Here is a 15,341-nt window from a genome sequence, read left to right on the forward strand (position 1 = left end):
TGATTTTGACTGGGAGACACTTTTACTGATCAGCAGTGCCTAATATTATCTACTGTAAGGCCAGGGGCAAGGTCTCCTTTGCTTCCTCCCTTCCCTCCTGGAGGAAAATAATCTGTTCTTTGCTTTTCCTCAATCATGCAAAACAAAACAAAGAAAACAAACTGGAGCTATAAGAATGTCTTCCCTTTTTTTGTTTCTAACTGTAGCAGGGACCAAGCTCTTTTGGATGTTCAGCACAAAGTATGGGTCAAGATGGAACCCAGCTCCATGGAAGGCACTCTGAGAGACCATGGGGCCTGGAGCACAGTCAGATCTCACCATCCCTCCACAGGGGAATCACAGGCTGAGGCCATCTTGTGGTGCTGACCTAGGCATGTTTGGGGGAGGGGCTAATGTAAATAAGTTGAAATTGCTCTTCTTACCTATAAAAATGTGACTTCTTCTCAGTCTGTGCTCTACTACTTAGTTTCTACTTCTTAGCTGGATTCTGAATTTCTGGTGTTTTGGCACCAATATTATTGTTTCTGTGGAGGGATGATGTGTAAGACTCCTATGCTGCCACCTTGATGATGTAATCCTTCATTTGGAACTTTAAATGTGTCATCCCACTGTTTTCGGCCTACATGGTTTCAAGAAAGAAATCAACTGTTAATATTATTGAGCATCTCCCTTGTTTGTATTGGAAAAATTGCTTCTGTCCTGCTGCTTTCAAGATTTTCTCCTGGTTCTTTCTTTCAACCCCTTAATTATAACTCACTTTGGTATGGATCTCTTTGAGTTTATCCTTTTTAGAATTCATGCAGTTTCTTGGATGTGTAGATTCATTCTTTCTTCAAAATTAAGAAGAATTTGGCCCTTATTCTTCAAATACTCTTTTTTTTTAAGATTTTTTTTTTGAGAGAAAGAGAAAGCAAGCATGAGAGAGAGAGAGAGAGCATGAGCAGGGGGGAGGGGTCTTTACCTTAGGCTTAGTGGCTGCCTGTGCAGCTGGTGGGCAGGGCCATGCTATGATTGTGGAAGCTTATCCAAAATAATGATAAAGAAGAGGTGACCTGGAGTTTTTGTGCAACACTCGCACTAGGCAATGCCATTCCAATGCATTACTAAATGACATCCATAGTTCCTAGCTCCTCTTAGGAAAACACAATTTGTGGCCTTCTGTTAAATACTTGGCAATTAAGCCTTGCTAGTGTTCTGAGCTTTCCAGTAATCATGGCTTACTGCTCTTTCAGGGATTTCTTAGTCACCACAATCATACAGTGATAATGTGTAAGCAATTATTTGGGGGCTCTGTTTTCTTTAAATACTAACAATGGTTGCAATTTGGGAAAGAGGTTAGCTGAGATTTGGTATCATCTTTGTAACATTTGCAAATTATATTCTTTCCTGTTTGTGACCTAAAGATAAGTGTTTTCTGTAAAATACAAACCAATGTGCCTAAAGAAACTTAATTATGGGAAGGTAATTCAGAATTTAAATGTCACTGAATAAATACCTAGAGTAAATGTTTAGATGTATAAGTATCCTGTTAACCTTAATAAAGTGAGGAAGTATCAAAGAAAAAAAAAAAAAAAAAGGAGCAGGGAGCCCCACGTGGGACATGATCCCAGGACCCTGAGATCATGGCCTGAGCCAAAGGCAAGGTGCTCAACTGATTGAGCCACCCAGACTGCCCTGTAGTTTTTATATTTTAAAGAAAGGTGGCTGGATGCAAAATCCCCATTTTATCTTTTCTTTACTTGAGTTGTAGGAATTTCTCTACTCTCTTTTGGCATTAAATGCACTTGAAGAAAACCAAGGTAAGAGAAATTTTTCTTCTCATAAGTGGCTTGACTTTCTTGCCTGATTATACAAAGAATTATTTACCTTAAAAAGTCAATGCTTGTTTTACTGTATATTTCAGAGTTGACTATTATGGTAGGTAGAATAACAGCTCCCAAAGATGTCTGCAGCCTAATCCCTGAAATTTGTGAGTATTGTAGGTCATGTGGGAAAGGGGACTTTTGCAGATGTAAGATAATAACTTTGGGGGAACTACCCTGGCTGATCCGGGAGCTCAGGGTAATCACAAGCATCCTTACTGAGGGAGTTGGTAGGATCAGAGTCAGAGAGGCGATGTGGTGATGCAAGTGGAGATAGGCATGATGTGATGGGTGCCTGGGAAGATGGAGGTGGCCATGAGCCAAGGAAAGCAGGCCAACTGCAGGAGCCAGAAAAGGGATAGGTTTTGCAGCTTCCAGAAAGAACCCAGACTTGCCAACACCTTGATTTCTGCCCAGTGAGACTTTTGATGTTTAGAACCATGAGCTAGTAAATGTGTGTTGTTTCAAGCCACTAAGTCTGTGGTGATTTGTTACAGCAGCACAAAACTAGTGAAGCTATTTGGAATCAACTTCCTGGCCTGGGGTGTGTCCTCTCTGTCTGTAGCAGCCCTCTGTGGTTGCTCTGCTTGACTTTTTGTTGTTGCTGGTTTTGCCTACCAGGGGTCTGTTCACAGGTATGTGGGTAAGACTGTTTTATGGGTCCTATATATTCTATAGTCCTTTTTTTTTTTTTTTTCAAATTTTAAACTCTTTATTTCCATCTTTCTTTTGTACAAAACCTATTTTCCACTCTGAAATTTTTATTTTCATTTAAATGATTTTTTCCCCTCCTCATCTTCCAAGTTCTTTTAGGTGACACAGAAACTTCTTGGACTGTATACTCGTCAGAGACGTCTGCATGCATACGAGGGCTTCTTCACCTTTAGGGGGGGTGATTTTTGCTGGCTCTTTGTGGACTCGGCCACTTCCAGAACCTGTCACTGCTCTCCTTGCTTCGTCCCTCCCCTTCCACACCCAGTACCAGGGGGACCCCAGTGACTTTGAAGCCCTTACGACTACTCTGGAACATGAATCTGTCTGCTTCTTTCACATGAAGGAACAGGAGGTAGAAAAGGACAGACATTATTTCCACACTCATGTTGGTGGCAGAAGGCTCTTGTTTATTTCTGCCTTTGCCATGTGAGTATTTTCTACAGGAAATGATGAGATTTACTTGTAGTATCCCAATAGAATTTGACATTTGATGAAACACACACTGCCCTTGTTTGTTTCTCTACCCATTTTCTGACCCTTTAGGCCACTCCTTTGTAAATTTCCTTGCAAGTTACTCTTAAATGTACCTTCTTACTATAGATGCTCTTCAGTCCTCTGATACAGTCTCATTCTCTTTTCATTCTTCTCTCTGCTTTGGCGTTCTTAAATACTCCTATGTTGTCACTTAGCATCTATGTGCGGATGGTTTAAATGTAGCACTTTGGCCCAAACCACTCAGCTCCAATCCTGTATACACCTCTGTCTCTTTAACATTTCTTCCTTTGCAACTCAGTGGCATCTCAGCCTGGGCTGTACAATTTGCCCCCAAATTCCTTCCACCAGCATTCCCATTTCAGTGAGTGTGATGACTGTGTCCTCGGTTGCCTCCTGTAGAATTTTGGGTGTCATTCTTGACTGTTCCCTCTGACTCAGTACATTAATCTCAAAACCCTATCATTTATTCCCCATGAATATAACCTGAATTAATCTATTCCCCTTCATTCCCATCTCACCATCCTGCTAGACCGCCCTCATGTGTCCCCATGGCTGGTTTCCTTGGCCCCAATTTTGTACCTTTCCTTGACTGGTAGCCACATAGTGGTTTCTCTAAAATAGAGTAATCATCTCTGTCTGCTGCTCACAGCCCTTTGAAGAGCTCAGCCCCCATGACTGGCCTAGCTGCTCTGCCTCAACTATAAAACCAAATCTGCCATAACTGTGGGTTTCTATGCCAAACAGTACTTGTTTTATACAAGAAATTACTATTTCTTGAATTAATTGACATAATCTGCCTTTTAAAAAAGTATTATCAGTATCTTATCCCCTAAAACTATTTCCAGCAGCTGTATGATAATAGGATTACAAAATCAAGAGTTGTAACCCAATAGGATAGGTGTGATTGACAGCTGCTCTCTGCAACATTTATTTTCAGTTTCTGAGGGAGGTAACACCGGAAGTATGGATGCTTTCAAGGAAATCTCCTATTCATAAAGTAAAATAAAAAGCAGGTATTAATGAAATATATCAGATTTTTCTATGAAATGTTGTCAACCTAAAATTTATATATTTTGTATAAGTCTGATCAGGAAAGAGCTCCTTTAAGAGCGGACACTTTCAAGTATATGTATAAATTATTTTCACATATTAATACTGGCATTCTGTTAATTTAAGTTCACATATTATTGTACATATTAAGTTTTCAAAAACCTTTAAATACATCAAGTATTTACAGCTAAGTGGACCTGGGAAGTTCAGCCTTTACATGCCGCAGCACATCTGTATTTTAGCTGTGGACTAACAGAGAGAGAGAGAAGCAGTAATACTCTTGGACTTTATTTACAAATTCTCAAATATCAATTGGTAGTGATACATTCTGGCTTAGAAAAGCATCCTACAGAATAGGCACTTCATGCATATTTTCTTGTTAGCATTTATCCATAGTCTAATTTAACATGCTAAATATCTAAATTAAGTTTTAAGATGTAGAAACATGTTTATAATATTTATGCTTAGGTTTATAATTACTTTAGCTTTTTTAAAAAATATTTTATTTATTTATTCATGAGAGACACAGAGAGAGAGAAAGGCAGAGACACAGGCAGAGGGAGAAGCAGGCTCCATGCAGGGAGACTGATGTGGGACTCGATCCCGGGTCTTCAAGATCAGGCCCTGGGCTGAAGGCAGCACTAAACCGCTGAGCCACCTGGGCTGCCCTACGTTAGCTTTTAATGTATTGTTTCGTCTGTTTTCTTAAAGGATTTAAGATTCACTCAGTAACACATATTCATTGAACGCAGATGTGTGCAGAGCTGTGTCCTTGGCATTTGGCCTCATGCAGTGTAATTTGTGGGTATGCATGTGTGTGCAACATGTATGTGCTGGAAGGAGAAATATAGACAGTGCATAAAAACCAGCAACCATGTACTGTCTCTTGTAAGAATATTTCCAGCAAGATAGGATGAAATGCCAAAAGAAAATGTCAAGAAAACATAAAAATTTATACCTAATAACTACTTGTTTTTCTTTCTATTCTGACAATGCAGCAGTGAAACTGGGTAAAAACCAGCTTACTGATTTTATAGGTAGATGTATGGTGTAAAGAAGTAGGAAACCAACTTAAGGTGTTGAAAAAGAAATTTAGTAAATAAATATCTCTAGACAGAATATGAGCAAGCGGTTTTGGAAATGTGTGTCTTTCTTTCAGCTCACAAGTGCATCTTGCCTTCGTGGTGACGCTCCATCTCACACAACTAGCTAGTTCCAGCAACTAGCTCGTAAAATGCTTTTAAAAATAGATTTTTTTAAAAATGCTTTTTTTTTTTTTGTTTAAAGATTTTATTTATTTATTCATGAGAGACGCAGAGAGAGAAAGAGAGGCAGAGACACAGGCAGAGGGAGAAGCAGGCTCCATGCAGGGAGCCTGACATGGGACTCTATCCCAGGACTCCAGGATCATGCCCTGAGCTGACGGCGGCGCTAAACCGCTGAGCCCCCCAGGATACCCTAAAAAAATGTTAAAAAACAACAGGATGCTGGTGGGCAACTGCATCGTACCCCACCAATTTGAATTATTTTATGTTTAAAATTGAAGTAGTTAATTCAGTGACTAGGCCCGGGGGAGGAGCCAGAAACCGGACAGCAGTGATGCCTGAACCCAGAGAGGTCAGAACCTAAGACGTGTATGGTTTTGAATGGAGGAAGGCCCTCCTTGGTCAGAGCATCGGGCAGGTGTCCTCATGACCACGAGAGCAGTCCCCTTCCATCATCAGTTATTTTATAGTAAGAACAGCCATGATCATTAGTTCCTCCTCCTCTTTTGGACACACTGCATTTAGAAGTGCCTTGGGCACATGATCTCACTTAAACAAATGTAAAACTATGCTACCATAATCCTCTCCACTGAAAGGATGCTGATGCTGTGTAAACAGCAGGGGATGGTGAGTTTGCCTCTGCGACTTGTAACTGAGGAGGCTTTCTCCAGGGACTGTCCCCTTTCAGCACAGCACCAGAGGGCTTTCACCCAAGCCAAATTTCCTCACAGACCTTCTTGGGAACAGCAGAGCCTACTTGTGGGAGACAGAGGTGCATCCTAGGAGTGCAGAAGAGGAGGCACGAGAGCACCTACGTCCACAGGCACCTGCCAGGCTCCTTCCTTGCCCTCCAGTCTGGCATGCCCACTTACAGGGCTGCCTAAGGGAACTGAACTCAGATTCACCTTGTCGTTTGCTTTGTGTGAGCACCTCAGGTTCTTTACTTCTCAGAAGTGTTCAGAGAATGTGTGGTTCTTGTTTTATACTATTCCCTCAAAGATCTATTTAGAAAAAGTTCAGATATGATGGGTTTGCCTTGGTGGAATGGCTGACCCAGGCACATTCACCTAGCAGTTGTATCTATGAACGTGAAAGCATCTCCAACACCACATCCTTGGGTGGTGCCACCTTCTTACAAAAATTCACAGGGAAACATTTTCTTTAAGCTCCTGCTAGGACAAATTGTTCTTGCTGAGCTTCTGGCTTATTGTCCAGTGGGCTCTGAGGTTTATTATTTCCCTTTATGCAATGAGCAAGGTGAAGCTCGGGGACGCTTGTGGTTCTACAGTACTAACTACATGGGAACATTTTTTAGACTATTTTATACTACCACAGTTTCATTTCACTATTCTCTCCTTATATTACCACTTACCTAATCTTCTTTTCACTTATTTCACGCCATCTTATTTATAACCCCCCCCCCATTTATTAAGCCAGCCTCAAAGTTCACCATTTATTCCAGTATTTTTACACAGTGGTGAGAGATGTAGTGAATTTGTGGTGTGAATTCATAGGAGAGGAGTGTTTGCACCTCCCACACGGGTGTTCATCCCAGAGCAGGGTGCTCTGGCGTGGGGACCGGGTCCCCTCCTGCCTACCTGCTTCTGGAGCTGCTGGCTGCTCTGAGCTCTGGCTCCCCCATCACTCCCCAGAGAGATCTCAGGTCATGAAGGAGAATTAGTGTGCTGACCACTAACCACTTCAACTTGAGTATCACCGACAAATATCTCCGAGTTCCTTGACTGTGTCCTATTATAGGTTTTGTCTTGGTCACTTCCCTGCTGTCCGTAAGTGCTGTTCTGGTGCTGTACTGGGGAGAGGACTTCTTCCCCATACTAACTCCCTTGTCTGTGGAAACCAAAGCAAAACCAGAAAATCCCTATTATTAGTGTGTCATCCAGAGACTCTCCCATCCAGACCAGGCTGTCTGGTGAGCGCTGCTAAATACATGAGAATAAAAGCAAAGTGCTTGCCCTTGGGTTCCTGTGTCTGAGGGGTGTGGTAGTAATGTGCAGACCACTGCTGAGACAGCACGGAGCATCCTGATTTGTCTCCTTCTCCTCTTTTACCAAAAGATAAAATTCGTCTCTTAAGTTTCAGACTCGGTTTTACCGTTAAGTGGAGGTGAAAAACTGCTGCTCTCACAAGTTTTCTGTCTTCATCACAGGAGCTTACACATTTGTTCCATGGCTGCTCAGCTTTAAAAGGGGAAGAGCTCTGGAGGAGAAAGAAAATAAAATACTTGTAAAAGAAGCCGGTTACTTTTTCATATACAGTCAGGTAGGTTCCCCGCGCACCTGCTGCCAACCGCCCAGCCTCCGTCCCATGCTCACTTCTGACCAGCTTCTTTGGTTTGTTTCTCAGGTTTTATACACCGATAACACCTTTGCCATGGGACACCTAATACAGAGGAAAAAAGTCCATGTCTTTGGGGATGAACTGAGCCTGGTGACTTTGTTCCGATGTATTCAAAATATGCCTGAAACACTACCCAATAATTCCTGTTATTCAGCTGGTAAATAACGGTTCTGTATCAATAGACAGGAAGATGTTCCTTGATATACTGCATGGTTTTTATTCTCTGGAATGATAAGCTAGTTCAAATGCATTGAAATGGATAAAATTGTGACCGATAGTTTTATCACTCTTCTGTAATTGAGAAAGGGCAGGCAACATGGATAGCCATTCTAAACTGCATTTGCTTCAGTATATAATATTGCATAAGAACAGCGATGAGGATAACAGGATGAATGATTACCATGTGCCAGGCATCCTTGTCTTGCACCTTACCTGGGCTCCTTCACATGATCCTCCCTTTTTAAGGAAGGTGGAATCTGAGGCACTCTGGTAGTACACATTGTCCTAGGTGGCACAGCTTCTAATTTCCAGAACTTGGATTAAACCAAGTGGTCCGACTCCAGAGAATGAGCCTCTAGGGTTTGCTTTTTTTTTTTTTTTTTTTTTTTTCCACGTGTTGCTGAAGAAATGCCCTTGACTGAACTGAGGGTCTGGTCAAGTTGCTCAGTGGCTTTCTCTCACTCTCCTACAGGTGACGTCTGGTGCACGTGGACACTAGACAGCTGATTTGGGATGGGGACATGGAGGAGCAAGGCTTCTTCAGATCAGGGGCAGTGAAAATGTAGAGAGGAAAAGAGAAAGGCAGCGCTTTGTTCAGCCAGGTCTTTGGGGCTATAATTGCCAACATACTCTTCATTTTATTTTGGGGGTAAATTTATCAAAGCTGGTATGGGGGAGGAATATTTGCCTTTTATACATTTGTTCCTTTCTGGTCATTTGATAAATCCCTTGAGAACCCGAGGAATGTCTTCAGTTCAGACAGTTACTGTCACACAGGCTGGGAGCCTGGCCGCCAATTCTGAAGCCCTGAGATGTGAAGGTGCCTGCTAACAAGTACATAGTAACTCAATCAGGAAGGAAGGAAAATAGTTCAAAAAGTGGACACAGTTGGCACTATGGACCCACAGCCATAAACAGCTGTAAGGGGATGATGAGGAAGTGTGTTGAACTAAAACTCCCTAATTTTCATAAAGAGATGTTCCCCTGCAGCCAGTGATGATGACCAGTATCCTGGCGTTGCAGATCCAAACCGGTACCTCAGGGGCTCCCTGGGGCCATGCCTGGTACCGTGTTCAGATGCAGCAGCCCTCAGAGCTTCCCCAGGAGCTCTTCGGGTGGTGTCTGGCTGTTGGCCCCTCCCTGCTCACACTCTAAGCCACATTCCCTAGGTGCCTTGCCTTTTAAGAATAATTAACCAAACCTTAAAGTTGTATCTCAGTGCCAGCAGCTTCGCGTTATGTATGAGAACTATTCTCCAGAGCATTTCAGGTGTGCAATTTTAATCTGTTCTAGGGCAACTCTGTTCAAAACCATTAAAAACTATATATTAATATATAAGAGAATGCAGTACTTCCACATATAATAACCTAGAAAAAATGTAAATGGTCCATTTGAGGAGCCCGGTGTAACATCAAGGCCCGCTTTTACACAAAGCTGAGTCTTACTATTTCATTAACAAAGCGAGTGTGTGGTGAAGTTACTAATCAAAGTTATACCTGATTTCTATAACCTGGAAAAATTGAAATAGCCAATAGCCCTGTGTTGCAATTTTAAACCGAACCTACTTTATTTTTTTTAATAAATTAATTTTTATATTGGTGTTCAATTTACCAACATACAGAATAACACCCAGTGCTCATCCCGTCAAGTGCCCCCCTCAGTGCCCGTCACCCATTCACCCCCACCCCCCGCCCTCCTCCCCTTCCACCACCCCTAGTTCATTTCCCAGAGTTAGGAGTCTTTATGTTCTGTCTCCCTTTCTGATATTTCCCACACATTTCTTCTCCCTTCCCTTATATTCCCTTTCACTATTATTTATATTCCCCACATGAATGAGAACATATAATGTTTGTCCTTCTCCGACTGACTTATTTCACTCAGCATAATACCCTCCAGTTCCATCCACGTTGAAGGAAATGGTGGGTATTTGTCGTTTCTAATGGCTGAGTGATATTCCATCGAACCTACCTTAAAATCATTGGTTCACTCCGACTTTGTTTTGAGAGTTAGTATTACCTAATGCTGTGTGATCAATAGCCTTTGTCAAAATATTACATTATATTCAGTCTTTATAACAACTGACTTATTCAACAAATAAATTCCAGTCTGTTTCTTTTTTACTATTTCATGTAGTCATCAAATGCTTTGCTAATCCTGAAAAGTGTACACGTCACCCTCCACACTACCTGAAACTGTTCTTTTGTTTATTGTCTCAAACCATTACAAAAAAAACCCAAGATCCTTGGAGACAGAATTTTTGTCATTCTGATCACAGCCCTGTGCGTGTCTAGAAAGGTGTTTGGTACATCATAAGTTTCGATAAGTAAACACTGACTGGCTGTTGCCTAAGGAGGCCTAGGTGCTTTCAACTTGATGATGGATGTTAATATACACAACATAATTCGCGTAAATACGTTTTCATGGCAGATTTATGAAAATGCAACTACTTTTTAAATACTTGATTGAAAGTATTAACAGCTTTGGTATTCTTAGTTTCTTTCTTTGTTAGTTTCTTTGTGTCTTCTCCTCCCTTGATTCTCCTTTCTTTTCCCTCATATTTGTCTGTTAAAGTGGGGTCCCCACTGATGTACTGAGTGTACTCCCTGTGTACACATATGCAGAACACATCATTGTAAATTAGGCACATACAGGTTTTTCAGTCAGTTTAAGTACTTTATTGCTTTTGGTTATGAGGACAAATATGGTCATTTAGGGAAACATGGAAATATAGAACATTGTAAAAAATAATCCACATGACTCCTAACCCCGGTTGTCTGGACTCCAGAAAAAAACTGTTAACAGATGGGCTTTGTGAATAGGTGGTGTTTTGTTTTTTATTTTTTATTTATTTTATTATTTTTTTAAGAATATATTTTTTAAGAATATTTTTTATTTATTCATCAGAGACACAGAGAGAGAGAGAAAGAGAGAGAGAGAGAGGCAGAGACACAGGCAGAGGGAGAAGCAGGCTCCATGCAGGGAGCCCGACGTGGGACTTGATCCCCAGTCTCCAGGATCACACCCTGGGCTGAAGGTGCCGCTAAACTGCTGAGCCACCCGGGCTGCCCTTGTTTTTTATTTTTAATTATACACACATATTATATCCACATTTAAGTGTATTTATGAGTGTCTATGCAGTATATACATACTACATGGTGTGAGTACTTTTTGTATTTCTGTTTTATATTTTTATTTAGCACCATTATTTTTTTGTATTTCTGTTTGTGTTCATATTTAACATAATTTTTTTAAATTATTATAAACAGTTTTCTTTGTCAATAAAATGAAGCAAAACCACTTTTAACCATACAATACCCCATCGAGGAATGTGCATGACATACTTAACTTTTTTTCTTCAACTAAGACATGGCTTTCTGTTCAGAGTCTCCATTTTACAGATAGCAGGTGATAAATACACTTATACCCATTGTAATTCTTTGTGCTCATTTGCTTTAGCTCTTTTTTGTCTTTAGGCTGATAGAGTAGTAACTGGTTTAGAAGTCTGCTGGTGTCATTTGAAGTGTGAATGCCCATGTTCACATTTTTCCAAAATAACATTGTTTTACTTAATGCCCCCGCCCCTGGCCTCCCGCGTTGTACAATCACTTAAAGTCCCTGTAAATCACTGTTTTCCAGGCATCGCAAAGCTGGAAGAAGGAGATGAGCTCCAGCTTGCAATACCGCGTGAGGACGCTAAAATATCACGAGATGGGGACGGCACGTTTTTTGGTGCATTGAAGCTTCTGTGACCTACTTACACCTCGTTTGTGGCTGTATCCCTTCTTTTCTCTGTACCTCTAAGGAGAAGGCTCTTAACTGGAAACACCAAAAGGAAGAAAAACAGTAGTTACCGTAGCCTTCTCTGTGAGCTCTTTGTTTTGATTCGCTAAAACTAGACCAAAACAGGAAATTTAACAGACAACCACAGCCAAAGGGTGTCATGTGAATTATGAGAAATAGGGCCCATTTAAGGAAAGATAGAAGTAGCCTTCTCCCTATAATGCCATGTTAAACAATTTAGTCATAGTTTCTTGACCTGGAGGAAGCACAGGCTGCAAAAGAGCAAGAATCATTTCTTCCAAAACGGCATTCCATCACTGCTGCACACCACCTGCCGGCGTCCACAGGACTGTAGGACATGTGGGAACTCTCAGGTCCATCCTCTCTCTTCGTGTGCAATCTGCCAGTCTCTTTCAGTTAATATTGTAGTAAGTAAGAAAAACAAACAAATCTTGCACTTAACACATGAAAAAAGGAATTAAAAGCTTACATTTAAATATATTAAGCAGTTGGACTTCAAATTCAGGTACTATTTAAATTCGTCTGGTTTACTTCAAGTGTGCAGTTTTTACCTGTAATATTTTGTATCACCTGATGGAGCACCAGATATTTTTCACAGGAGGGAGGTAATTCTCTCGTGTATCTGCACCTGATGTATTTTTTCGTAGCTAATTTCATTCACTTCAGAAATTTTACTGTGGGGTAATTCCAGTTATTACGCATACGAGCATTAGGTGGAAAAAAAAAAAAAAAAGCCCAGCTCTAATTGTTCCTATGTAAAAATAAAATCTCCCAAGAGAAGTTAATGAATACATTTATAACAATGGAATATATTTGCCCTTTATTTCCTATTCTTCTGTTTTGAACTGCTGCTATTATCACAGCCTTTACAACATACTCCTGTGATTAGCTTTACAGAAGTGGAGGTTTCATTAAAGTTCTTGGCTTCCTTAAGGGTGAGCTGAGCTGTGTGCTCAGGATGCGCCAGGGACATCACCCTCATTTCAGTCTAATAGACAATCATATTTGCAAATGCTGTCATAACCGTCCTTAGAACATCAGTTTCCCTATTCTGCTTGTCTTTTTTTTGTTGTTGTTGTTAAATGTCATCGGTTTAAGGAGTTTACTCCATTAAACAATTTCCTTCTCTAGTTTAAACAGTAGATGGAAAACAATAGACCCGGGTCTACACTCATTTTCTCCAGTCTACATTAAAATGTTTTTAAGGATATGCTTTTCACAACAGAACAAAAAACGATTTGTACTTTGTGTCTAAGATTAAACTTTGTTTAAAACTCTGATTACTACAATTTTGGCTTTTTTGGTTAAAATCAAATATATTTTGCAACTTACTTTGTTTTACAATATTATAATCTGAATGCATAGGTGGAGCAGGAGTCTTGATCTGGGGGGTGAGTCATTTTCCTAGTGTTGCTGCTAAGTTGAATTGCCAAATAAAAAACTTCAATTTCTTCTGCTTGGCTTTTTGATTGGAGTTTGGTTAACACCAACTCATCTTTTGGCTTCTCTTCACGTAACTAAATGCCATTTTAAAAATTCAGGGCAGAGGCACCCAGCTGGCACAGCTGGTTGAGTGTCCGACTCTTGGTTTCTGCTCAGGTCATGATCTTGGGGGCATGAGATGGAGCCCCGGGACAGGCTTAGTGCTCAGCATGGAGCCTGCTTGAGATTCTCTATCTCTCTCCCTCTGCCCCATCTCCCCCATACTCTCTTTCTCTCCTCTTCCCTCTCTCTCTCTAAAATAAGTAAATCTTTTTTAAAAAATAATAAATAAATAAATTAAAATTCAGTGCATACCTGTAAAAGTATTAAAAAGTAATATATGTTAGGGTATGAAACAAAGCATTTGAAATTACAAATATTTTACATATTTCAGAAAGAATTTGTTCACATTGCTTTTATAGATAGATAGATAGATAGATAGATAGATAGATAGATAGATAGAAAGAAAATAAGTAATTCTTGGAGCACATGGGTAAAGAAGGTAGTGCTACAGATGAACAGGCTTGCATACCAGCCACCGTAGTCTACAGCTACCCTGTGCTTCAATGGCTTAGCCCAGTTATCAGCAGATGCTGCATTCCGTTGCATGAAATATTCTTAACTCTTACTTTGTTTTCAGCTTAAACCAGCATTAAACATGTGAATCCCGTCCTCTTCGAGTGTAAGCTGTGAGTGGAGTCAGACCCATTCAATAGGAGTTTATTTAGCAATGAGGAAACGGGACGAAGATGAGGTAGTGCAGGGGTGGGGGATGCGGGGTCCCCATGGCAGCACTGGTGGTCCAGCTTCCCTCTTCCCTATCTTTCCCCCAATTTAAGAAAAATGATGCTGTACTGGGATTTTCTGGAACAGAGCATTTCTAAAGTTGGGTGTATGAGCCCAGACCTGAGGCTCTGGTCTTACATGTGAACGCAGGAACAGGGCTGACAACTGACAGCTTGAGGGTGTGGGCTTGCTCGCCCGTGTGGGACAGACGAGCCAGAGAGGGGATCTTCCTGGCCTGGGTGATTATGGGTGCAGCAGTGTATTGATAGGGGAACTTAATGAATCCTGTTGTAATTTGAGTTACAAATCAGGCTTGCCTGTCCCGGGAGAGAGGTGGTGACCCGTGAAGGGGGCATCAAGGCCGACAGCTTAATGTGTTTGCTTTGGCTTCCGTGTCACTTTATGGTTTTTGACTTGGTTGCTAATATAAAAAACCTAGATTTGTGGCATGAAAACAGGACATTTAAACTTTCTATGAATATTCTCCGAAAATATTTGAGGAAACCTATGGACACCTTTCTGCTGGATTTATACCTAGAAGCCGAACTATTGTGACATTGAATGTTCATACATTCAGCTTCAGTAAATACTGCCAGAAAGATATCTGAGGGGTAAAGAGTTAACAGAAAGTGGCACAGAAGCAGGCTGTAGAGGCAGCAGTGCCGTAGGCTAGTTTTATCCAGGCAGGTGCTGGGCTGCAGACCCCATACAACTCTCTGCCCACCTGTCACCTGCTGGCCCTGCATGAGGAGGCCAGCGATTATCTTTTTTTTTTTAAGATTTTATTTTTTTATTCATGAGAGACATAGACAGAGAGAGAGGCAGAGACACAGGCAGAGGGAGAAGCAAGCTCCATGCAGGGAGCCCGATGTGGGACTTGATCCTGGGTCTCCAGGATCCCGCCCTGGGCCGAAGGCGGTGCTAAACCGCTAAGCCACCGGGGCTGCCCAAGACTAGTGATTATCAAATGCACTTTGCTCCCGATGATCTGTGGGCACATTCCCTTTCATACATCAGTTCTGTAACTTTGTATACATTGGATTAACTTTTACAAACAAATCACCGTTAAAAGGCAGTGGCCCAAGATCCCTGGTCATGCTGATACCAGGGCAGCTTCTCCTTTGGGGTTCCTCATCTTTTGTGAGGTAATGCATAGGAGTGAGGGGCCCATGCAGGGTCAGTGATACCATACTCTGGGGACATCCCTGTCCAGCCGTGGCCTGACCAGCTTTCAGGCTTGCTTTGAGGTCCTCACATTCACCACTGTCCTTATTTAAGTCAACTAAGTCTCGCGTTGTTTAACAATGAA

General features: G+C 41.3%; 1 protein-coding gene across 2 annotated transcripts in view; it reads left to right on the forward strand.

The window, feature by feature from the left end:
- TNFSF13B (TNF superfamily member 13b) overlaps positions 1-13,220 on the forward strand; it is a 78,682-nt gene extending 65,462 nt beyond the window's left edge. For both annotated transcript variants that reach the window (XM_025441258.3, XM_025441259.3), the window contains 3 exons: positions 7,554-7,666; positions 7,751-7,901; positions 11,600-13,220. In XM_025441258.3, the coding sequence (XP_025297043.3) occupies positions 7,554-7,666; positions 7,751-7,901; positions 11,600-11,712 (377 nt within the window). In that variant the 3' untranslated portion in view covers positions 11,713-13,220. The remainder of the gene's footprint in view (positions 1-7,553; positions 7,667-7,750; positions 7,902-11,599) is intronic.
- Positions 13,221-15,341: the final 2,121 nt, after the last annotated feature.

This window comes from Canis lupus, chromosome 22 (genome assembly GCF_003254725.2).
Source record: "Canis lupus dingo isolate Sandy chromosome 22, ASM325472v2, whole genome shotgun sequence".
Classification (NCBI taxonomy): Eukaryota; Metazoa; Chordata; class Mammalia; order Carnivora; family Canidae; genus Canis; species Canis lupus.